This window comes from Primulina tabacum, chromosome 1 (genome assembly GCF_025594145.1).
Source record: "Primulina tabacum isolate GXHZ01 chromosome 1, ASM2559414v2, whole genome shotgun sequence".
Classification (NCBI taxonomy): domain Eukaryota; kingdom Viridiplantae; phylum Streptophyta; class Magnoliopsida; order Lamiales; family Gesneriaceae; genus Primulina; species Primulina tabacum.
In genome coordinates, this window is record NC_134550.1 from 55,276,106 (window position 1) to 55,300,196 (window position 24,091).

Consider the following 24,091-nt stretch of genomic DNA (forward strand, 5'->3'; position numbering starts at 1 on the left):
AAATCGCGATACCTTGGAAACTGAAATAAACTGGCAAAGTTGGAGTTTTCAATTTTCAAACCTTACTTGTATAACAAAAATGATTTACTTTTTACTTTTTATTATGGTAGATTTTAATATATATTTTTGTATTTTTTAGATAAAAAAACCCACCAAATATTACATATTAAAAAAATATATTCAGAAAATTCATAAAATAATATGACATCTCCAATACCCTTTTCTTGGAATATTTACACCAATAAATCCGTACGGTCAAAATCCAGTAAATTTTTCTTGATATAACTTTTATCATTTAGTGAAGTGATGGTTGGATTATAATATAAATTCTTAATTTATTCTCAAATTAAAATTCACCGACTCTATAATTTTGTTTTTCAAAAGAAAAAATGGAAAGACTATTTATAAATATAGATAAAAGTTTTCTGAAATCTCAATGTTTATTATTGGATAATGTCCCATTATAAATATTCTAAAAAATCAACTTATTAACGTTATTAATTATCGGAAAGTACTAGAAAAATGTTTATATGTAATAGTTAATATGATATAATAGATTTTTTGAAATTAAATAAAATATTTAATTTTAATAAAATAACATCGTTTCTCTCATGTTGATCCAATGACATATAATGTCTAATTTTTTTTTCTATAAACTTATATGTTGAACAATGTGAAAAAAATCGAATAACGGAATAAATGAGTTTTTTACTTTAACTTTGGGATTTGATGTGCTAATTCGTAATAATATGCAAATCACGCTGAACATTTAAACATACTGAACAGTCCCATATGACACACTCAAAATAATGCAACTAAAACAAAAAAATATCGACTCTCGAGCTCTTGATAAACGCTCGTCCCGATAAAAAAATTAATTATATTTTGACAAAAATTTGTGTGAGACGGTCTCACGGGTCGCATTTTGTGAGACGTATATCTTATTTGTGTCATCCATGAAAAAATATTATTTTTTATGCTAAGAGTATTACTTTTTATTGTAAATATCGGTAGAATTGACACGTCTTATAGATAAAAATTCGTGAAACCGTCTCACAATAGATCTAGTATTTATTTTATCATGCAATCCATTCATTGGCCCAACCGAATAAATATGGGTTTTGACATAAGGGGACATGGTTGTAAGATTGGAGGAAAGGAATATCAAAGATATAGAAAGTGAGTGTGCTCAATTCACGAGGTTTCAGCTCGGTCTCTCGTCTCTCGCTCACGACACAGGTCAGCACTTTTTCTCTCTCTACATTTTTCAAAAATCTCCATGTTTATTGCTTCGAATCAGTTTCACAGAGATTACATTGGCTTTCAATGTTTTTTCGAATAAACCGTTTTAGATCTTTCTGATTGTTGTGATGAAAAAAAGAAAATATCAGTAGCGACATTGCGTAGATTTCTTTTTTGTATTTTAGATCTGAGCTCGTTTTTGTAGATTTTACTGCAACCAATACATCTGATAATTTTATTCTGCTAAAGAAAACAGTTGATTTGGTTGTGAGGTTCTTGGTTTTGTTTATAATTTTGATCTAATTAAAATTATCTTGTGATTTTAGCAGGATTTTTTTTGGGATAATTTGAACCAAACCTAGAATGGGTCGAGGAGTTAGCAGTGGTGGAGGTCAGAGTTCTTTAGGGTACCTTTTTGGAGATGGTGGAGCCCCTGCCCCAAAATCTACCACAAACATCGTGGAAGCTCCTCCTCGGAATCAGGCTCCAGTGGCTGCTCAGGCGATACCAGAGAAGGTTCCTTCTGTTTCTGATAAGCAAATTCCAGCTGGCATCCATGGAAGCCAAACGAACAACTATCTCCGAGCCGATGGCCAAAACACTGGCAACTTCCTCACAGTATGCTTATAATCCGATATCCCGATTGTTATTGTTATGCATTGGTTTTTTACTTAGTCGCGCCGCATGCATGTTTAGTGGGAAAAATGACTCGACAAATTCGTACTTATTAGTGTTACTTCCCAGAGTTGAACAAGATGTAGGCACGCCACATGTGATTCCAGGACTATAAAAGTTAACCAGTAAAATCATCCTATTAAACCTTTTTTATATGCAATAGCACACAAATAAAGAACCAAGGAAAAATCATACTCGAATCGGATCTTTATTCTTTTCTCTTTGATTATTTCTCTTTGATAATTTACACTTTTGAATCGTGATTTTTTTTCCTCTCACTGCAATTTCTAGACACTATTTCAATGCTACTGTCATACCATGAAAATTGACAGGATTTTTGTCAAAACTCATATGAATATGCTAACCATCTTCATTGAATCCATTATATGCTATTAATACTATATATCTAAAATCATTAGGCTTGCATAATATGCTTTATTTTTCCCTGTCCGCTGAAAGTTGTCTCCCCCAATATTTTGCTCTTTCATAAATCTCTTGTTTGGTTATGAAAAACTCTCTTCTTATTCCATCCTCTTTGTACATACTGGTGTTTGCTCTTTAGGATTTAATTGTGTAGATTGTGTCACCATCTCGCTACTCTACTGATCTGGTTAGATTGTTGAAATTCATAATAATTTTTTAACTTTTCTGGTAACAGGACCGACCATCTACTAAAGTCCAGGCTGCCCCAGGTGGTGGATCTTCCCTTGGATACCTTTTTGGAGACGGCTCCAAATAATGCCTTTGTCTCAGCACATTCGAAGTTGAGTTTGTGATTTAGTGTTCGTCTCGTCGTCTCGTTTGATTCGAGTCATTGTCAGTATGTTCATCTTAAATTTCATATCTGACACTGTGAATCGTTATGTAACCTAACTTTGTTGTCCTAAATAGAGGTTGTTCGTGAGCATTTCCTTGCTTCATGGACAGCTGTTTCTTTATTAAAGTTCTTGTCCTTGTTTGTGCCAACTAAAATGTGTGAGTGGTGATATGATTGAATTTCATTACATGCTATTGTTGCTCGTGGATGTCGTTAATAAGGTAGACAAAAATTTGAATGCGCCTCTATACTTAGGACTACTTCAATTAAATTAGTAAATTGTTTTTCATTATAGCTACACATATTTCGGGTGAACTGCCTTCAGGATCTAGTAGTTGTTTAATTTTAATTGAAAAGTTGACATGATATACTTTTCGAATGGAAACCACATTTTATGTACATATAATGTATTTGTATGATAGAATTGCACAAGTTGTTGTATTGTACCCATTTCCTTCGTACACTGATGTGCACCTCATCCGGAAGCCACATAAAATTAACTGTTAATCAAAATCTTTAAAGAAAAAAAAGGTATACGTTTGTGTTTCAAATCTTCACTAAATAGGTGAAGAAGCTATGTTTCTAGGACACTTGCAAACACCAAATATAGCAGAAGTTCAACAATTTCATCAGTTAATCACTAGGAAACTGATCACGATCAAATGCATAGAAAGACCCAAATCATGGAACCTGCAATCTTTAAAAATGTCACGAGATTTTTATGCGCGGAGTGGGTAAAGTGGGGTTGGTATGCATCAGGTTGGGGAAGCTGGCATTCATCGCCATTGAAATATATCTTCCTTGGAAATCCCCAGCCTTGCTTAAATGTAAATGTATCTTTGTCCTTTAAAAGTGCTTGAGTATGAACATATCCCAAGGGTCCGGCCTCCATCAGCAGATCATTATAAAACTTCATCCCATAAAACATGCCTGTATCATCTGCAATCAATAGAGCACCACTCAAATTTGTCAGCAACGAAATGGAGTAGGCATGCCTATTCGAGTATATGCACAATTTCAAAGGGAAATTCGATTAAATCGAGAGCGATCAATTACTAATGCAAGAAATCTCATGCACTAACCTGTTCCCTAGAAAATGCCTCAGCTCCATCAAATGCAAGATATATATGAGGAGTTTTATCCACAGTCGAGCTAAAGATATGGCATTCTTCACTGTAGTGAGACCAGAAACGGCTCCACATCTCTTCGTGTTTCCATCCATGACGCAAGCTTCCATCTCAACAGTGCCGTTGCTGGTCAAAATGTACCCTTTGCCAGCATTAAAATGTGGATTATTTTCAAGTTCACGCACCTGCTTCATTCAACGTATGTAATCAATCTAAATATCCAAAACAACCATCTCCTTATTTGTCCATGACAAATTGATGACTAAAAACTTGCAAGAACCTTGTAAATTTTGAACTCCCAACATCATGCAGTTCATTATTTTTTCACCAAGAATACATCAGAAGCAAAAAAAAAAGAAGACATACACAGAGGATGATAAAAAAATTTGTAAGTACATACAACGAGTTCGACAACGTCCAACGGTGTTTGACCAGCTTTGAGAGCATCGACGCCGATCTGGAGGCAATAGTGAAGGGCAGCTTCTCTGGGCTTCAAGCGTTCCGGCGACATCGAACGAGGGATGCCACCGGCGCCGCCGTGCAGTGCTATTGCCCAACCACCCATCGCCACAATCACCACCTCGCGCGAACTGGAACACCTTGGGAGTGTGTGTTTTTAATGCATTGGTAGGTGGAGTGGAGTGAGTGAATTTGACTTCAGTTCGTCTTTGTTTTTGTATGATTTATCCGTTAGGTAATAATATAGTGTAATTCTCAATCTGATATCAAAGACATGTTACTATTTGACCAGAGTCCAATATTCTATGTCGGACTGATAATCAGATTTTGTATCCTTAAATATCCCACATTTATTAAATTAAATAATTGAAAATTATATATACTAATCTAGATAACTGTTAGATCAATTTTTCATGATTTATTTTGTTGTTGATAACGAAGAAAGTTATTACTGCGAAAATTACATGAATCGACCTGTCCGGTCAGGTCGTGGGGGCCTGGGGGCAATGCCCCCAAAAGCTATTCAGAATCCACACAACCTTTCATAAAGGCTAAGACAACTATTTGGAAACAATATATTGTTTCATGATGCGTTTTCATGAATTGGTGAATTGTTTTATGAAGAGTCGCGTCTATTCTGAATCAATGTTTCATTTATATATATATATATATATATATATGACATCATTAGTTCTAGAAAAGCATTCAGATTCTGATTTGATTTAGTCACATATAAAAGTCATAAAATCTCCATTGTATCCTGAGAGAAATTTTCCGTATCCATGTGACTAAAGCGATGGAGAAAATATTTTTTAAAAGAAAGCGTTGCAAACATGCCTTAGAGTTCATTCACATTTTTCGAAATAATCTCACAACAAATAATTTGTCTTGAGTTAATTTTTGAGTTAAATTAATCTTAACGAAAACTTTTTTTAATCTCTTTTCTGTCGGATCATCTGATTTTGTATACTTAAATATCTCACATTGATTGATTAAATCATTGAGAGTTGTATATATGAATTTAGATAATATATTTTGAGGAAATTAATTTTTTTGAAATTTTTTTTTACTATTTTTTGTCGGATTGTCATATTGATAATCCGATTTTGTATAATTAAATGTCTCATTTCATATTGATCATCCGATTTTTTATAATTAAATGTTTCATACTGATTATATTAAATCATTGATAGTTGTATATATGAATAATTTTTGAGTTAAATCAATTTTAAAGAAAACTATATATATATATATATATAATTCTCCATTTATTTCACAGGGAATCATTTCCTAGGTTCCGTGCTCATCGATCAATCAATGAATTAATATGTTGGGCCTTTCAATGGCGACATTGTCTTGTTACATATATGAGATTTCGTGATGTGACGAACGATTTTGATTTTTTATAAAAAAATATTGTTACAATTGCGCATTGGATATGGAATTTGGTTTGATATAATATAATTAATCGTTCATCCTATATTTGATTGTATGAACTTCAAAGATATTTTCTTCTAATTTTATGAATTCCTCAATTTCTGAAATTATTTCAAAATTTACAACAAAAATATTTTCCACTATCTTATTAAGTGTATATATAGTCGTCTAAAAATTTATTGAATTTATTGTATTCTTTACTTATCCGAATTTAAAACAATTTGATTATTATTTTTAGGCAAAAACTTGTGTGAAACGGTCTCACGGATCGTATTTTATGAGATGAATATCTTATTTGGATAATCCATGAAAAAATATTATTTTTATGCTAAGAGTATTACTTTTTATTGTGAATATCGATAGGGTTTGACCCGTTTCACAGTTAAAGATTCGTGAGATCGTCTCACAAAAGCGCTACTCTATTTTTTTAATATTTCTCAAATTTCTTGCATCCTAAACCTATTTTCACACGTTCCTTTTGTTATTATTCAGCAAAAAATGGGATGGAACTCCACAATGATTTTTGACGCATGAAAACATGCAGTGCATGCATGTAATACACACTTAAATCAAAAATAAAATTTTCTCATATTTTCATATCTTTTTTCCTTAGTGTTTAATTCATATAATTATTTCAAAAACTTCACATCCATCATATCTTTTGATCATCAATAAACTTTTTTCTACTTTGGTTAGGATTTTTTTTAAAAAAATTATCAAAATAGTGAAGCCAACGTTCTCATGGATAGTTACCTTATAAATCTCCACATTTGACTCACATCCCATGTTTACAAAATCATAACCGACTCTATTCTCCACACTAACTCCCTTTCAATGCTTAATTTCATCTCATTTCAAATTCAAATTTTACAAAAGATCTCACCAATTCCCTCTTCATAGCCTAAACTATATCTCATTCATAACTAACAGAGACAAAACCACCTAAAGCAACGAACTACAAGGATCATGAGCTCACCTTGTACAAGGCTCGTTCGATGTCGAGTAAAAGATCTGGCGTCATGTTTTAACACTTGCAGATTTCCCTTGGGTAAGATTTTGCAATTCAAAATCATCAAATTTTCTTGTATGAAAAGGATCATTTTGTTATTGATGTATGTATTGCATGCACGTCTTAGCTTACGCTTATTGGGTTGGTTCAAGTGGTTTGTCAATCTTGATCCTAGCTAGTTCAAACATGGAGTTTTCGCAAGAAACTCATATTATTTGTTTCGTGTATTTAGACGAAGAATCATCTGATACTATCCGTAGCACGTTCCCTCAAATGCAAAACGCAAGCATGAATGCCAACTCGAAATGTTCGAGTAAAACACACGATTCGGGTGTGAAAACTTCGGTTGCAAACAAAATATGCAACGAAGAAGAAAAATATGAGTCAAATGCTCAACGTTTGACAGCAAATAGTACTACTAATGACAATGAAGTCGAAGAGGGAAGCAGAGATCGAAAATGGCCGGAAGAAGATTACATAGTTTTTTGCTTTAGAGAAGATGGAGCTATCCATTTGATCAATGAAAGCAAGCCCTCAAAAACATATGGTGACAACAACAAAAAGGTTAGTTCCTCACAAATATAAACGCAACTCGGAGAATTCGATGCTTCCAAAGTGATTGGCGGATTTTATCTTTATTTCACTCATGTACTGTTTGATGATTAGTGCGAGGAACAACGGAGCAATGAGATGGAAAGTGAATGGCCTGAAGATGAAATCAAAGAGATTGACTCTGCTACCATTGTGGCCAAGGGATGCGAAGAAGACTCTTTCGAGTCTTGTAACTCTAACCAATCTGATACTAGCGCAAACTCCTTCTCCTTCCCAAAGTAAATCTCATCCCACCATTTATTATATGCATGCACATTTATCATTATTGAAATCTTTTGCTCAATTTGGTTTGATCACATTGCAGATTGGGTATCGAATGGACAGGGAGTCCCGTTCACATGCCCAAATCGGCCGAAAAACACGAGGCCGCAAGTGTGCTTCTTCACTGCTGCAGATTCTAAACGAGAGCAGCACCCGATTCAGGTCACGACGCGATAATAAGCTGGCCTGCATGTTATATGTAAATTGTGGGGTGTTTGGTATTCACTACTTCAATGTAATGCAACTAGCTCGTTTCATCTTACTTTCCTTTTGCTTTTGTTTGTAAATCATTTTGTTGGAATGCTTAGACAAATTATCGTGCTTAGAGTCTAGCTAGGGTGCATGAAAATTCAATGCAAAATATGATCTTAAATAAAAAAATCGACTTTTTGGCAATTCTGAATTTCCATAAAATCGAATAATTTCTTTTTCTAAACAGTACTGATGCAATTATCAGATTCATGTTGGCTAGTTGTCTAGATTGGTAGTCTTTGAGACTCGATTAATATGTTGATTAAAACATCTTTGGAAAAAAAATTAAAATGTTGGCAAGCAATTGCTAATTTTATTTTTATTTTTTAAAAAGAACTGACTGAAATATTTTAAAATAAGCTCTTAAAATCATATTAATTTTTCTAAAAATAAAACCATAGTACCAGCTTAACCTAAAATCTATTTTCCCACTATTTTTTAATTTCTCACATACTAAATCTGTTTCTATTTCCTGTTTTTTCTTTTCTTGCTCTCAATGACTTATTTAACTTGATCAAAATAAAATAAAATATAAGAGTATAAAATTTATGTAAACAATTTATCGACTTCATAAACTTATAAATTCTTAACGATAAATTTAGCAAAATAGACTCATCTTTTCTTAAGATGTTAAAAACGTAACAAAGGTGGAAATATGAGTTATATAACCTCACCATTTACCCAAATCCCTCAAATGGCTTTACACCATCAAATGTAAGATATTATATAGGACTATATTACAATCATTTCGACAACTAGACTAAAATACGTAAGTTACGAGCATATGAAGAATTTGGACACCCCATGGAGTTGGTCATTTTTCCCAATATTCATGTTCATTTGAGAACAACCGATTGCAGATGAAATCTAGCTTTGGCAGCAGCAGCAACAGATTCATCGTCTTGTTTTTCTTTTGCTTCTGCCACTGCAGCGATATACGCTTCCCTTGCCGCTTCCAGTTCCTGCATCTCTATCTCAGTCAAAGATTCCTGCCCATTTTGAGGAAACAAGCAGTAAATAGCCATCCACGCATATTCCAAGGCATTAAAAGTTTATGTAGTCCATACTTCCACATTTAACAAGTAGCACAAATGAATTTCACATATACAAAAGGTTTTTTAAGATCTCTCACACATAACTAGTAAGCTATACTTTGATGTCAAATCTTTCAATGCAAATAATACTCACTTAAATGATGCATCAAGCTTATACATAGCAATATATTGTTACATTTCATCTAATATCCCCCTATCCCTACACACCCTTACAATATTTTAAAATTTTAAAATAAAGTAAGAAAAGGAAAAGGATCTGAACAATTATAAAACGGGTGGACAGTAAAAGCATAAAAATTGTGCAAATATAATGCACTTGTGCAGACAACTTTTTTAATTTGAAACATGGAACATAGATTCGAGAACAAAAAAGTGGAAATGGGGGAGGGGTGGTCAGAAGGAGAATCATGCTTATATTTATAAATAACTTACAGACTCAAAATTCTCTTCAAGAGAGTGTGAGACAAATTCATAGTCTCCGTCAGAAAGAGTCAAATCAGTCCTTGCCAAGCCTTCGATTAAGGACATGAAACATGAAATTTCTCCTTCTACATTTGTTAGATCTCCCTGAAGCTTCTCTACTTTTTTGTTGGAAGTCATTGCCTCCCATTGTAGTTTTTCCACAGCAGCTTGTTTGTCTGCTAGCTTAATCTGTAACAATATATATCCCACTGAGAATAGAGAGAGATGATAAAGTAAATACATCACATGTCAATATACGGTATACCTATGGTCAGACAAAAAAAATCACTACATCGGCAATCAAATTTTCAGGTAGGAGATTTACATATGATAGTTTTTTTATCTAACAGCAAGTTTCAGATGCAACATTACCAGTATTAGAATGAAAAATGGAGAACCATGGAGAAGCACACGAGAATAAAGTGTTGAATCACTGTACCTGCTCCCCGATGATTAAGTTTAACATGTGTAGCACAACAACATATTTGTATATCAGCACATCCACAGTTGGCCACATCCATTCAAGTATTACGCAATGACCATGTTCCACTTAACAAGTTTCGCTTAACCTCACTATATTCCAATGTAGTATTCGCATATGCACATTTATTCTCGATTAACAAGACCTAGACGAGCCATAAATGAAGACTAAAAGGATTGATTATTTGGTGTGGCTCGCCTCAAATATTAAATTTTGGGTAGGGTCTTAAATCTTTGGAGACGGTTATGTGTCATCACAAAAGAGGGTCCTTGGTACGGATGATTAACATATATAATTATATAATTACATATAAAAGGCATTAAGCTGTTTGTTTTAAAATTGTTATTAAACATTGTTTAAAATCACCCGTTTGTAGGAGGTCATGGTAATTTTAGCTGCTTAGATCAGGGTGAAGCAGCCGCTGGACAAGTTTTGAGATTATCATATTGTGACAGTTTTGATAGGAAATAGCAAAATAGAGAGAGAGAGACTAATGGAACCATTTTTCGGATATCTTATAAATATTGTCTACAGAAACAAATAAAATAAAATCTCGATTTTACATGGTCCGGTTATGTCTATGCCAAATTTGGCCAACAATTACGCATGCTTGGGAGTTATATTGAATGGGGTGTGGATGAAAATGCGAATGGAAGTCTTCCAAGCAAAGTTAGTGAGAAATGAGCACAGAAGGTAACGTCTAGAACATGAAATGTTTTAGGGAAAACACTTTTTGATAAGGGTACATAGATTCAGAAAAGATAACAAGGTGCTCCGGTACAAAAACTTGACAAAGTAATGAACTTAATACCTTTGCATCAGAGAGCTGTAATTGTGAGGATTTAATCAGCGAGTCCTTTTCTATAACCTCATTTTTTAGATCTGTGAACTTCAAGTGCATTGAAGTCATCTCACTCTCCAAAAGCTCTGCTGATTTCAGAACTTCATCCTTTTCTGATAATTGCCTTTTTAGATCCTCTAGTTGGTCCCGTAATGCCATCAGTTCTTCTCTATCTTTTTCAGATAGTAACGACCTCGAGGAAAAAATCGAGAAGTTGTCATCGCAGCGATCTTGGTTATTGGTTGTATTTTCGTTTGGCTCCTCCCTTTGTTTTTTAGTTTGCAGAGCACTCCTACCTGTTTTCTGCGGCAAATATTATCAAGAGTATGCATTGCAATCCATAAAATTTAACTCACTTGCAGCTACGAAAGGTAAGTCAAATTCATGATGGGAATGCTTCATAACGAGAACTAGCAGACGTTATCAAACATGGAATTTAACAGCCATTTGGAGTTTAAGCATCAAAATCCTTTCTCTATTTATGTTTGTGAGTGAGTGTATGTGAGCATGCAAGGCACAATGAAGACAAGAAGTTTAAAAGACAAAATTATGTGAAAGCCTTCGAGTCTAAATATTGAAAAAAGTTAATATTCTTTGAGGGGTAATTTATCCAAAGTCATAAAGAACATATCACCCAACACCACTGAAGTTGGAAGACTAAATGCCATAAACCACGTGGAATACTTGGAATAGTGAATTACTTGTGCCAACGAGATAGCCAAGAACAACGGAGTAATCACATTATCATCGAACCACTGGAAAAATTTCGCTTTCTCTCGTCTCGTTACTTGATTATTTGATTGCTAGCGTCTCGTTACTTGATTATTTGATTGCTAGCGATTTTCCTAAAGTTGAATAATTGTGCATTGATTTAATCTGAGAAAATTATAGTGAATAAAAAAATTGATCTTGAACCGAGTTCACCTTCTATTCTAAAGTTTATCAGCATTTTTCTGAAGTTGAATACTTGTGCATTGATTCTTTGCCATTATTGATTGCCTCAGCAGCCAAGATTACCGTTGGCAGTGGATGGTTGACAAGCACACTAAGAATAAATCTCATCCACTATTTCCATCATAGTAGCTAAAATTTTCAAACTCTTGGGACCAAAACGAAGTAGATCGTGGGTGTTTTCGGATAGATGTACTTGACAACAAAGCCGTAATAATTTTGAATATCTCGTGTATGGAGTCATTTGATCTTAATATCTCAAACAAATTGCCTTCCACAACCCTTAAAAAATTAACAAATGAATTTACCTTCTTGTAAAGGGATTCTCTAGACGGAGTCTTGGTATAGATCATTGAAGCCTTTCTGGTAAACGAAGAATTCGCTTTCCGGTCCTAGCGTTTCAATTTCAAACAGGAAAAATACAAATATACAGTAAACACATCTCTCCAAGTTTCTCGAAAATAAAATAAAAAGGAAAGAACTGAAACGCAGCGGTTTTCTTACAATTAGAGACTGAACGAGAGGAACCATCTCGACAAGGTCGTTAAACAGAACACGATCTACATTGCCGGTGGCGGAGGCGGTGGCGGCAGCGGCGGACAGAGAGGAGAAGGTGCGACTGAGTGAGGAGTCGTCCACGCCAGATAGCCATGACGCCGAGTCAGGACCGAACCCGGCGGTCTCTTGTAAGTCTACCAAATGCTGCTGCTGAGGTTTATACATATTGCTCTTCAATGGTTACAGCAAAAATAGAGTGAAGTGAAATGCGTATCAATTCTTCGATTCAGAAGTAGATCTGAAAATCGAGGATATATTTATTCCAATTTCCCGAAATTAATTTGAAATTTGTTTTTTTTTTTAATCTAATTTGAAATTATAGAAAAAATTTATATATAAATTTATTTTAATAGGTCAATCATCTTCACATAATTGAAATATTGAGAGAAAGATGCAAATATTTCTTGAATTTTATCAATTTTTTAAACCAACTTTCTAAAACGCAACTCAATTACACGATTTAATGAGTTGTTTGTCTTCTTCATCTTCATTGTACAAGTCAAAGCTATGGGAAGAAACCACCATCGAGTCCGAAGCATGTAGAAATGCAACCATTTAAGGTCTTTGATTTTTCCGTCGTATGGTAGCAACAAAAAGGCTCAAATTAAGGTCGTGATACCCGAAAAGAAAAAATTTAAATGTACGTTGTATTATAGGTGCACGTTGAACAATTGTAAGTTTTTTCGATGATGTAGGCCCGAAACATACTCATTGATACCGAATGGTGGTGAAGACGAATGTTTGGTGATTTCAGAATGGAACGATTACAGCGATTTCAATAATCCTGAAACTCTGTTCAAGTCTCCCAAATATGGCGAAGATAACTCCAAGGGGTAGGAGATTATGCAAGATCCATTTATCATTGGTTATGTGCACGGTTCCTGGGTTGTCTTAGTCTTGATGTTCTTTGTGCTCATTGGCCTTCTTGCTAAGTAGTAGGGTGCTTATGTAATGGGGTTTATCCTCTGTATGAATCAGTGGCGGAGCTAGAAATATGGCTTTGTCCGAGCTGTAATTTTAAACTCTAGAATCTTTTAATATTTTAAATTGATCTACTCGGGCTAATATCATATTGTTCCAAAATTTACATAAACATTTTTTTAAAAAAAATTAGAGCCACTCGAACTAAAGCCTGGGTAAAAGAGCATGTGGCTCCGCCCCCTGTATGAATTGATTATGTACTGGAGTTCTAGTAAGGGTAGAAGTTTGGTGTAGTAATGGAAGAAATGTACTAAAGCATGTATTTGGCTATGAATTATGTTAGATACTATAATGTATTTTGATTATCAAAAAAATTAAGTTTCTCTTCGTTTTGTAGCTAGTAATTTAACCATTCAGATTTATTCCATTAATTTCCCTTCACAACTTTGGCTCTCGAAGAGTTGAACATGCATGCGTGATGCGGCGTCATCTGCAGGATATATATTTTATGCTACTATTTTAATGTATAAACTTGCCTGCAAATATATTAAGAAAATAATTGAAAATTACATACAAATTTTTATTTTATTCTTATCTAATTCATTCAAAAAATGTTTGATCGTATAACAAATGTTTGATCGTATTATAAATCTTAGTTAACAGAAGTATATTAATAAAAAAAATGACACTAAACATACAAAATTGAACCGTATATATGAAACTACGGGAAAAAAATTCTATATAATTGAAACGGAAAGAGTATAGTTTTGAATATTAAAGATCATTAAATTATATTACTAAGAAAAATAATGTTTTATAAAACTGAAGGGTTATTATAATATCAAAAAAATAGTGAGTTCCAAAAATATATACATATCAAGACATCGATATAATATGAAATTTTAAAAGATATATATTTAAAAAGTTAGTGCAGACTCGTACTTCTTTTTTGATTTGGCAATATGTTGTTCGACTGCTTTAGGTAAGGAATCCGATAATGTTTGAATGGGCTGAGAAGACTTGGCCGGATGGTGGTAGTGGAGACATACATACATACATACATACATATACATACAAACATACATACATATATATATATGTTAGCAATCAAGTTGCCCTAGAATTCCTAACATGCATTACATTATATATATATATATATATATATATATATATACCAGCGAAAGCAATCAAGTTGCCCTAGAATTCCTAACATGCATTACATTATATATATATATATATATATATATACCAGCGAAAGCAATCAAGTTGCCCTTTATTTGGTTAAAAAATGTCTTGCACGAGGTACCCAACCATTGTCACTCAACTATAGTTCGAACTTATCATCCACAGCGACAATAATTTTATGATTTACAGCGTTAAACCTGGAACACAATTTTTATAGATTCACCCCAAAAAACCGGCTCAGCTTGCTTTGGATTTCCGAGACAGGATCGATACCCTGGCATGAAAAAAGGGGAAGTTAGAAGGGTAAGGCGATCGAGATGGTCGTACCAACATAGGCAGACCAAGGAATTGACCAAAAGGACAGCGAAACTGGTTACTCTCCCATTTTTAAATTCACCTTAATAATAACCAACCCCTCCAAAATCAACTTTTGATAGCTTCTCGGCATCGTTTCCGTTCCCTAAATACAAAACCCGACCTGCAAGACCAAGATAATCGTAGTTCAGACACATAATCACAACGTAATTCGGAGCAAAAGTCCAGTCCAAGAAAGTAGCAAGAGCGTACTTAGATTATACAACGATCCAACAAATCACAGGTTTGATGAACTAAACTGGGTTTCATTCATAACTAGATGATCAAGAGAAAATGATGTATGGGCATTTTCCATAGAAGTGGAAAATACATAAGGGAACAAACAAGTTCAACTCGAGTCAAGATTCTAACAACGTCTGGCCTCATTCTCAGCAGCTCAGAAAACCTTTGAACTTTAACTCGAGCTAGGTTGTTTACCTATTGATGCTTGACATAGTTTAAACAATAGCACCACACGCTGTATCACGACGCCAAATTGGGCAAGTTATTAATAATGAAGACAATAATTCAAAGGGTAAATATCATTTATAATTTTCAGAACATGTAATTTACATGAGGTCATGAACATCATATTAAAATAATTACATCTCACAAGATTTCAAGGTGGGAACTCTATCTTCAGATTTAGGACCCACAGACTTCACTAGTACATGGATATAATGAAATAACAGTTTACAGGCGGTAAACAATCAATCACATAAGGAACATTAACACAATGAAGCATATGAATTGAAAGTCAGCTTACCGTTTCTTCTTACAGCAATCTCTCGTATTCGCCGAACAAGACCACTTATGGGATCATTGAAGATTTTTGTCTCTAGATTCCCTTCCACATACAAGATAGAACTACGATGGGTAAAACTCAATCAAATACCAGAACTCAAAACAAATATGTAATTTTATGAAATGGGGGGAATTGGAAAGGCTGGATGCAGGGAAAAATAGAGCTGGTGGAAAACAAAGAAAAAAAAAGGGGTTCCTACTTGATTTTCATGAATCATGAGTAAATGCTGTGTGAGCTGAAAGAAAATTACTCCATGCTATGCACAAAGGTGATGTGAGTCGAAAATAAATCAGTTCAACTGTGCATGAGAGATTGACTTCTCCATTGCCACGAAAAGTTGCAGACCAGTTCCTCGATTTAAAACTATTTATAGTTTCACATAGTAATAGAATCAGTACGAATGACATCTGCACACGCAGGCTTAACAATCCCTTGTACCCTAATTAAATTGCATAAACACAAGAATCAATATAAAAAATTCTTGAACAGCTTATTTCAAACTACAAATCACAATCCATCCCCATACTTTTCATTTCTTGGAGCTCTTCTCATAAAATTTCTGATAATTGAAAACAATTAACATTTTCCATTTGCACACAATGCTCAGAGAATGCACCTGTCCACAGACCCAAGTTTTACTAGAAATAGAAAGTTACCCGGGAACAAAATTCTTCACTGCAAGTTCTCCCAATCTCTCGGGATATAATGAAACTCTATGCCACTGCACTGCGCAACGATTTGCATAGTCCTTGGGTTCTTCGTTATCCAAAGGCCTCCTGTTGTTCCGGATGCCCCCAGTTCCAATAGAGAGCAGAGTCACTATCCTCCCACTCTTTAATTTCTTTGGTATAGGAGCCTGTCCCAATTGCCCGATCAATATTGCCTGCTTTTCAAAATCCAAGCCCAGATCAAACATCACAATAGTCAACCTGTATGGACTGACAATTTTGTAGCACAAATAACGTAACAAAATCTTATGCATATAACATTTCTTAACACACTACCACAAGTTATGCTGGTATACAGTCACATTACATTGATATGTCGTCTGTGCTTAATAAATGAGAAGAGACATGCATAATTTTAATGAGAGAGATCAACACTGCCCAAAACCTGATCAAACTAAGCCAGGTCATAATACATAGTAATCCATTCAATTGAGCATTTGACAGAAAGGGACAACTAGTTCAGCTATGCTGAGTCCATAATTAAGTGGCCATTTATCTAAATCAGATTCCAAATCCCAAATCCAACATATGTATCAACTGCATGCGTACAGCCCCGTACAGGCATGAAAACAAGAAAATGATGCGTTGCACCAGAAAGACTTGAAACGGCGTTAATTGAACTCGAAATTGCTGTGCAGGGTGTAGTTTTTTAAAAAAATGATCTTTTCATGTTACACTTGGAAAGGGTCATTTTTAAAAAAATGTACCGACTGAAAATGAAAAACAAGTAACACTATTAAAAAAAATACCTTGTAAATTCCCAAGTCCAAACCGTTTTCGAGGGTTCGCTCAGTATTGCCCGTAAACTGCTGCTGCTTTGATGAGGAAAGATGGGCCGTTTCAAAATCAGAGTCAGAATCTGCCTCTGTCTCTGCAGATAGTAGATTTTTTGTGCAGAAAGAAACGAAAGGGGTGTTCGCTCTTGCGTTGTACCTGGTACAAATTCCACCGCAAAGCTTTCTTGAAAGTGAAGAAGCCATTGATTTGCTGCGTATCCCCTGTCTCCTCTTGAGCTTAAACCCTAGTGCGTGTTGGATGAATCAGCTTTTTTTTTTTTTTGCACATTTTAAAAAATTGTATATATACTTACATTAATCATAATTATATTATTTTTTTAATTTTTGTTCACTGTTTATCTTCAAAATGTATTTAATTTTACAAATTTCTCCGATTATAATATGGAAATATTCAAATTATATATTAGAGGAGATATAATTGGAGTTTACACTGTGGAATTGGTTGGGTTGGACGCAATCGCATTAGTACAAACAAGTCAATTTTATGAAACAAATATTTTATTATAGATATCCATAAAAAATGATTTATTTTTATGTCAAAATATTATTTATTATTGTAAAAATGAATAGAGTTGACTCGTCTCACAAGTAAAGATTCATAAGACCATGATTTACTATAAATATGATGATTTTAATGTCATTTAAGCTATTTTTCAGCCTTCGTCATTCACCTTTGATTTTTTTTAATAGGAGACGTGACTCTTTTGTCGGAGGGATGCTGATCGTGTATTTCATGAAGTTGCACCCAGTTGTTTACTTAAATCTCACAATATTGATGCTATTCACTTATCATTATATACACACACATGTATATATATGTTATTATTTTTTAGAATAAGTCTCTTGTGAGAAGGTCTCACGAATACTTATTTATGAGATAAGTTAATTCTTTTGTCAAGCATATAAATAGAACATTTTCTCATCTAAAGAAAAAGTGATTCATCATTTGATTTTTCAAGAAAATTTTCGAAATAAAATATTATATGGTTTCTCAAAAAAACCACCCTCAACCGAAACATGAAATATTAACATCTTTGGTGATAATTAGAATAAAACAAATCTAGAGCTATGTTTTTTTTTTACTTTTTCTATTCGAAAATGAAGGCGAGATGAATCATATTCGTTTGTTTTTTGTTTTTTGTTTTATCTAAAGATGGCTACCGCTCTAGGGGTGTAAACGAACCGAACACGTTCACGAACTTTTCGAGCCGGTTCGAATAATATTTGGTTCGAATTCGAAATTATCGAATTCGAGCCGAACTCGAACATATTCGAATATTTTTCGAATCGAATTCGAGCTAAAATTATATTGTTCGATTGTTCGCGAACTGTTCGCGAACTTTAGCATTATATTTAAAAAATAAATAAAATATTATTAAGTATATATATATATATATATATATATATAATGTTCGAATATATATATATACATATTATATATAATATATAATATATATAATATTATTCGAGTTCGAATTGAATTCGAACTCGAGTCTCAGTTCGAATCGAAAATAATAAAAGTTCGAGTTTCGAATCGAGCTTCGAATATGTTTATTCGAATTCGAGCTCGAGCTCGAATACTGAAAATTTCATAAAATTCGATTCGATTCGATTCGTTTACGGCCCTATACCGCTCTAATTGGACCATCCAAATGTAAATTTAAACAATCATAAAACTATATACGACAATGATCCGTGTTAAATCTATGTTGAATAATAAATATTTTATCCATAATTTTATGTTATAATCTTTTTAAGATTGAAATAATTTTATTCTATTATGATATATTACATATGAAAATATATAATTATAACTTTTTGTATTGAAAATTAATTAAATATAAAATTGATAGTTTTTAACTTGTGATAAAAAATTTTCTGCTCATGAATAAAGTTGAAAAGTATTTTTAATGGTAATTTGTAATATTTTTAATTTTATATTGAATAAAATTTAAAAATAATATAATTTTTTGTGGGTTCAACGGGTCAAACTCATATTGAACATGCTATACTTATGAGGTGGATATCGGGTTTAGTCAAACTCATCCCTGCACAAATCTTCTATTTGAGTTATTCATAAAAAAATATTATTTTTTATGTCAAAAGAATTACTTATAGTTATAAATATGAGTAGAGTTTACTCGTCTTACTGATAAAGATCTATATACCGTTTCACAATATGTCTACTATAAATAAAGTTAGGATTTTTTTTTGTTCTAACTGGCAGTTACAATATAATTAAAATAACTTAAATGATATATAATATATCAAATAATAGTTTCGATATTTTAACGAAGAATCTAATTTTCAAAATAAAATCGGTATATTAATTTACTGATTATACTTTACAAGACTTAAATAGGAGACCTTGTTTTCGACATTATATGTATATACTTAATAATTTTCAATGGATTAATAATTATTGTCGGTTATCCATACTATCTATACTATCTATACTATATTATTAAGTATGAGACATGATAATAACTACCTAGAGAGTACACCAACTTTTCTTTCAATTTTACCCTTATATGATACTACTATTACACTTTTGTTTTTTGCTTCTTTTTTTTTTCAATTTCAACACACAATCTTCCAATTTTACCCTTATATGATACTAATATTACTATTTGTTTTTTGTTTTTTTTTTTTTCAATTTCAACACACACTATATTTTTATTTTTGTTATTTCAACAATTGAAATATCAATTTAGTCCTTCCATAATTTGTCAAATTTCACTTTAGTCCATCGATAATGATATAAAAAATTGTACACACACGCATCGCGTGTGCAGAGTAACTAGTTCTAATGAAACTATAACTAATCTGAAAAATAATGTATGATAATATATTTTTGATATTTCACGACATGAGTAAATATTAGTATGAGAGTAACACAAAATTTTATCATGTGACATAGACGAAAACTAAGAAACTTTGATAAATGTTATATTTAAGCAAGTTTTTCGTAAGTCGTAATAATATTTTTTTCCATACATAAAATGTAATAGTAATTGTCGAATTAGTTTGTGTTCATGTTTTATTACATAGACAGAATTTTTAGAAAATACGGTTTATACATCACACATATGAGATATTAGTTGTTATATAACAAACACATTGATTACACTAATATATATAATAAGATATATACAACATAAAGTAAATCCAAACAAAGATAATTATATTTATGTTTTATATCGGATAGAGATGACAATGAGTCGGATTTGGGTAAGATTTCATATCGTCCGTCTTCATCCAATTGGGTATGCAATTTCATCAACATTTTCATATCCCGTATGAAGATTGAATATACATATCCTACCCAAATATTCTACACAAAAAGTCTGTAAGATGATCTCATAGATTATTTTTGTGAGACGGATGTCTAACATGACCCGATCAATGAAAAAAATATCATTTTTATGCTAAAACTATAATTGTTCACTTTAAATTTGTATTAGGTTGACTCAGTCAAATAAAAATAGATCAATAAGACCGTTTCGCAAGAAATTACTCAATATTATATTAACAACTATGGAGAAAATGCAAAATAGGGAAACTTCTGTAAATAGTGGACAACATGAGTGGGTATGAACATTCAGCGGGAGAGTTGTATTCCCCGCTGTGCAGAAAAAGAATATGCTATTTTGTAGATGAATAGAAGGCACAATTATACGGATTTATATAGATAATTCAAGACGTATACAAAAATTTATCGATGAAAGCCCTTTATCGAAAAAGCTAGATTTAAGTACTCTACTACTTATTCAAAATTCAAATTCACTAGCTGAAATTCTTTATTTTTGGCTCAAAGTCGTGGTCTCCATTGGACTCCACTTGAATGAAATGATTTGATTTAAGAGTAAGTCTTTAATGAGAAATACAAAATATTTACATTCATGAGACGAGTCGACCCGTTTCATAATTGCCGTGAAAAAAAGTAATATTTTTTCACGAGTAGGTCGAGTCGAAGATGTGTCTCATAAGATAGACAAGTGAGACCATCTCACTTTTGTGTTGGTTTAAATATATAAATATGATAAAGAGAAAATATTTGTTGGGATTAAATGCTTTTATTTTTCAAAAACTTATTTTCTCTTTTTATTTCTATTTACACGAATCAATTGTGGTTCGATCAATGCCTGTAGACCCAATCTTTTTAGAGGTTAAAACTCTATTTTTCGTTCTCTCTTAATTTTTAGGCAGAAAATTTATTCCCATACGCCCGAATCTAGATACAATTATTATCATTTTTATTATTAATCTAAGAACAAAATTTCCTGTTCATAAAGTAAAATATAATCAAATTGGTAAATATTGAAAATTGCCCTTACCACTCAGTTAATGAGCCAAGAATTTACTTTATCTCACTTTGGCTCCACGAAAGTAACATAACACATCCTTTGTCTCCTTAGATTCTCTTTTCTTTTTAAAAAATAAAATAAAATAAAAAATATGTGACTGGTCAAAAGACAGATCTTACAGAAGTGAATTATGATCTTATTTTCCCAATCCCGAGATAGTGGGGGCATCTCTCTTTTTAGCTTTATTTACTCTTTTAATAATTATATAATTAATTATTAAATGTGAAGAAAAGACAGAGAAAATAAAATAGAGTCAGAAAACAAAAGGGACAAATCAGATTTAGTCTCTGATTGGCCTTACCAATCTGAGGTACATTTCAGACATTTTTTTTAAAAAAATTTTTGTTAATGTTTTGAAACATATTTCTTGTATTTCCATAAGTGAAAATTATAGTAAAGAGAATATTGGCATTTGGTATTTCTTCAGCATATATATTTGCAAGGGAGGTAGCTTTTCCAAATGTGAAAAGTTAATTAATAACTTATTATCTGGTGTTTTATTATGAATCCATCATCGTTAAATATTGGTTTGGAATTTTAATAATAATAATAAGTATATATATGTATAGGACTTGGCATCCTCATTAATCTCCACGAGTTCATAGGATAATGAATAACGAGAAAATATCCACCAAGAAGCATTTCCAGTGGACAACAAAGATCAGCAATATTGAAGAGAAAAGTGATAAAAGCAATGTGTCCAGCTTTTTCCTCCAAGAACCACAGAAGATATTGAAATCTTCGTCCAAGAAACATGATCAGAACGATTTCACAGAGGTGGAAGCAGGAAAATCTTGTCGTCCAAGGAGAAAGAAACTGCAAGCTGCATTCGCTGTTTCCAGGCTGCAAGCCGTGCTAAATTCCTTCATAAGAATTCGAGCATCGCGGCGACTAGTTCTGGGAACCCTTTTCGGAAACAAGCGTGGCAATGCGCATCTGGCTTTCCAGAAGGATGCGAAATCAGCCCCGAGTTTGTTGGTTGAACTCGCAACACCAATAACAGGCAAGAACAAACAATATAATATATCATGCATCGTGAATATACATACGTATGTAAGTCCATGTATACATGTAACTCATGTTAGTTTGCCTTATCAATACTTTGCAGTAATTCAGCAAGTAAAGCTCGAGCTCAACTTAAGTGTTGTTCAAAATCTTGCGATCTATATGTTCGGATCTTATGTATGTATACTAAGAACATATTCGTAATTCAGCAAGTAAAGCTCGAGCTCAACTTAAGTGTTGTTCAAAATCTTGCGATCTATATGTTCGGATCTTATATATGTATATTGTATACTAAGAACATATTCCTGGATTTTTTGATAGGGTTGGTCCGAGAGATGGGTCCGGGACTAGTTCGTATTGCCTTCGAGTGTGAGAACAGAGGTCGGACGAGTCAGGCTAGTCTCTTAGACGAGCCGGCGTGGAGGACTTATTGTAACGGGAACAAGCTCGGGTTCGCGACGAGGGTGGAATGTGGGGAGAAGGAGTGGAAGATATTGAAAACCGTGGAGCCAATATCTATGGGAGCTGGTGTTCTAGGAAAAGAAAAAGAAGAAGAAGATGCAGTGATATATATGAGGGCTAAATTCGAAAGAGTTGTGGGAACTGCAAATAATTCTGAGGCTTTCTACATGATCAATCCCGATAACAAGACTGCTCCTGAACTTAGTGTTTACTTTCTCAGAGCGTAGTTGATGTTTTGTTTTTTAAAAAAAGCAGATCTATTAATTTCATTTACATCGCTGATCTTCTAATGTCTTTCATGTAATCTGTTCTGACTCCAACGTTATAAAGAACCTAAGAACAAGTGGAAATTAGGTACTTTAATCATCGTACGCAAAATGTGTGTTCTTTAGATCCCATTTGTTATGTAGTAAATCCCCTTAAAACTCTTGTTGGATCTCAGTAAATAGCTTATATGTTAGTGTCAAAAAGTGTCTGTGTGCCTAAATGCTTAAATCCCAGGTGGATAACAATTAGATATGATACAAATCAAGAACTTAGAATATAAAATACTTCATGTTATCCTGTTTTATCTTTTTGTTCAAAATCATTCATTCTTGAAATCCATAAAAGTAAGTCTTCCAAGGCCTCGGGCCGATCCGTTCATCTGTTATTGAAGCCGAATAGCCAGTCCATGACGGGATCTTGTATGAACCAAGTTCTATTCTGGCAAGTAGAGGTGGAAGGAGAATAGTTGGTGTGTTTCATAAAATCCCACATCGAATGAGGAATCAGATGAAAACATTGCTGATGGTAATATAAATTGAAGGAAAATATAGAAGCTTTATACTTACCTGGACGGGGTCGATGGGCGATCATGAAGGCCCATGGCCTAGGACGGTGACCTTCATTGCACTTGGAAGGGGCACTTGCCTAAGGTCGATCCAAGTGGTCGAACCTACGTCGTAATTTGTGATAGAGTGGGCCTGCGTTCGCGCGGCCCCTGCCAATTTTAGTGTTAAAAATTTATTTGTCAAACTGCTTACACTGAAAGTGCTTTCCATTTTTTTATGTGTTCTATCAACATTTTCTTCCTTATTTAACGAATCTTGATTGTGGGCACACGATTCTTTAATTGTGAATTTATGGGCCAACCACTAACTACTACAACCTATTTTCTTCATCGAGCCGAAGGGTTGGGAATTTAACAGACGGAAACTACGATCCCACATCGGAAGATTATACAAGA

At 33.3% G+C, this 24,091-nt stretch overlaps 6 protein-coding genes and 1 non-coding gene across 9 annotated transcripts; 4 read left to right on the top strand and 3 right to left on the bottom strand.

The window, feature by feature from the left end:
- Positions 1 to 1,555: 1,555 nt before the first annotated feature.
- On the top strand, positions 1,556 to 2,936 carry LOC142551339 (protein SPIRAL1-like 1). The gene is made up of 2 exons (XM_075660531.1): positions 1,556 to 1,860; positions 2,576 to 2,936. Exons 1-2 carry the CDS (start codon positions 1,606 to 1,608, stop codon positions 2,654 to 2,656), a joined length of 336 nt encoding a protein of 111 aa, XP_075516646.1. The 5' UTR covers positions 1,556 to 1,605; the 3' UTR covers positions 2,657 to 2,936.
- Positions 2,937 to 3,242: 306 nt separating this feature from the next.
- LOC142519903 (isoaspartyl peptidase/L-asparaginase-like) lies at positions 3,243 to 4,569 on the bottom strand. Of its 2 annotated transcripts, none has more exons than XM_075622925.1 (3): positions 4,262 to 4,569; positions 3,817 to 4,046; positions 3,243 to 3,673 (listed from the first exon to the last, which is right to left on the bottom strand). In XM_075622925.1, exons 1-3 carry the CDS (start codon positions 4,424 to 4,426, stop codon positions 3,670 to 3,672), a joined length of 399 nt encoding a protein of 132 aa, XP_075479040.1. In that variant the 5' UTR covers positions 4,427 to 4,569; the 3' UTR covers positions 3,243 to 3,669. The 2 variants fall into 2 exon arrangements, with proteins under 2 accessions (XP_075479040.1, XP_075479034.1); XM_075622919.1 differs by having other exon boundaries at positions 3,817 to 4,049.
- A 2,485-nt stretch (positions 4,570 to 7,054) lies between these two features.
- On the top strand, positions 7,055 to 7,891 carry LOC142513603 (protein BREAKING OF ASYMMETRY IN THE STOMATAL LINEAGE-like). Its single transcript, XM_075619732.1, has 3 exons — positions 7,055 to 7,330; positions 7,433 to 7,596; positions 7,683 to 7,891. The coding sequence occupies exons 1-3, from the start codon at positions 7,055 to 7,057 to the stop codon at positions 7,777 to 7,779; spliced, it is 537 nt and encodes a 178-aa protein (XP_075475847.1). The 3' UTR covers positions 7,780 to 7,891.
- A 571-nt stretch (positions 7,892 to 8,462) lies between these two features.
- Positions 8,463 to 12,512, bottom strand: LOC142551348 (protein MICROTUBULE BINDING PROTEIN 2C-like). Its single transcript, XM_075660544.1, has 5 exons — positions 12,186 to 12,512; positions 11,990 to 12,073; positions 10,701 to 11,033; positions 9,379 to 9,597; positions 8,463 to 8,880 (listed from the first exon to the last, which is right to left on the bottom strand). The coding sequence occupies exons 1-5, from the start codon at positions 12,402 to 12,404 to the stop codon at positions 8,728 to 8,730; spliced, it is 1,008 nt and encodes a 335-aa protein (XP_075516659.1). The 5' UTR covers positions 12,405 to 12,512; the 3' UTR covers positions 8,463 to 8,727.
- Positions 12,513 to 14,416: 1,904 nt separating this feature from the next.
- On the bottom strand, positions 14,417 to 17,285 carry LOC142551355 (single-stranded DNA-binding protein, mitochondrial). The gene is made up of 5 exons (XM_075660556.1): positions 16,982 to 17,285; positions 16,161 to 16,387; positions 15,466 to 15,566; positions 14,743 to 14,823; positions 14,417 to 14,619 (listed from the first exon to the last, which is right to left on the bottom strand). The coding sequence occupies exons 1-4, from the start codon at positions 17,210 to 17,212 to the stop codon at positions 14,744 to 14,746; spliced, it is 639 nt and encodes a 212-aa protein (XP_075516671.1). The 5' UTR covers positions 17,213 to 17,285; the 3' UTR covers positions 14,417 to 14,619; position 14,743.
- A 4,404-nt stretch (positions 17,286 to 21,689) lies between these two features.
- On the top strand, positions 21,690 to 23,852 carry LOC142519915 (protein MIZU-KUSSEI 1-like). 2 transcript variants are annotated; one of them, XM_075622944.1, is made up of 3 exons: positions 21,690 to 21,706; positions 21,966 to 22,399; positions 22,723 to 23,852. In XM_075622944.1, exons 2-3 carry the CDS (start codon positions 22,006 to 22,008, stop codon positions 23,088 to 23,090), a joined length of 762 nt encoding a protein of 253 aa, XP_075479059.1. In that variant the 5' UTR covers positions 21,690 to 21,706; positions 21,966 to 22,005; the 3' UTR covers positions 23,091 to 23,852. The 2 variants fall into 2 exon arrangements, with proteins under 2 accessions (XP_075479059.1, XP_075479051.1); XM_075622936.1 differs by lacking the exon at positions 21,690 to 21,706 and having other exon boundaries at positions 21,914 to 22,399.
- LOC142521166 (U1 spliceosomal RNA) lies at positions 23,689 to 23,849 on the top strand. The gene has a single exon (XR_012814087.1). It is a non-coding gene; the product is annotated as a U1 spliceosomal RNA (small nuclear RNA).
- Positions 23,853 to 24,091: the final 239 nt, after the last annotated feature.

Bases quoted from the DNA above. Each gene is read 5' to 3' on its own strand.
- LOC142519915 (XM_075622944.1), top strand. From the start codon at position 22,006: ATGAATAACGAGAAAATATCCACCAAGAAGCATTTCCAGTGGACAACA. The intron at 22,400-22,722 runs GCAAGAACAAAC...ATTTTTTGATAG, and splicing joins ACTCGCAACACCAATAACAG to GGTTGGTCCGAGAGATGGGT.
- LOC142551355 (XM_075660556.1), bottom strand. From the start codon at position 17,212: ATGGCTTCTTCACTTTCAAGAAAGCTTTGCGGTGGAATTTGTACCAGG. The intron at 15,567-16,160 runs GTAACTTTCTAT...TACCCATCGTAG, and splicing joins GTGAAGAATTTTGTTCCCGG to TTCTATCTTGTATGTGGAAG. The intron at 14,824-15,465 runs GTAAGCTGACTT...TTGGTCTTGCAG, and splicing joins GATTGCTGTAAGAAGAAACG to GTCGGGTTTTGTATTTAGGG.
- LOC142513603 (XM_075619732.1), top strand. From the start codon at position 7,055: ATGAATGCCAACTCGAAATGTTCGAGTAAAACACACGATTCGGGTGTG. The intron at 7,331-7,432 runs GTTAGTTCCTCA...TTTGATGATTAG, and splicing joins ATGGTGACAACAACAAAAAG to TGCGAGGAACAACGGAGCAA. The intron at 7,597-7,682 runs GTAAATCTCATC...ATCACATTGCAG, and splicing joins AACTCCTTCTCCTTCCCAAA to ATTGGGTATCGAATGGACAG.
- LOC142519903 (XM_075622919.1), bottom strand. From the start codon at position 4,426: ATGGGTGGTTGGGCAATAGCACTGCACGGCGGCGCCGGTGGCATCCCT. The intron at 4,050-4,261 runs GTATGTACTTAC...CGTTGAATGAAG, and splicing joins TGGACGTTGTCGAACTCGTT to CAGGTGCGTGAACTTGAAAA.
- LOC142551339 (XM_075660531.1), top strand. From the start codon at position 1,606: ATGGGTCGAGGAGTTAGCAGTGGTGGAGGTCAGAGTTCTTTAGGGTAC. The intron at 1,861-2,575 runs GTATGCTTATAA...TTCTGGTAACAG, and splicing joins ACACTGGCAACTTCCTCACA to GACCGACCATCTACTAAAGT.
- LOC142551348 (XM_075660544.1), bottom strand. From the start codon at position 12,404: ATGTATAAACCTCAGCAGCAGCATTTGGTAGACTTACAAGAGACCGCC. The intron at 12,074-12,185 runs GTAAGAAAACCG...TTGAAACGCTAG, and splicing joins CTCTCGTTCAGTCTCTAATT to GACCGGAAAGCGAATTCTTC. The intron at 11,034-11,989 runs GTAAATTCATTT...TATTTGCCGCAG, and splicing joins GAGAATCCCTTTACAAGAAG to AAAACAGGTAGGAGTGCTCT.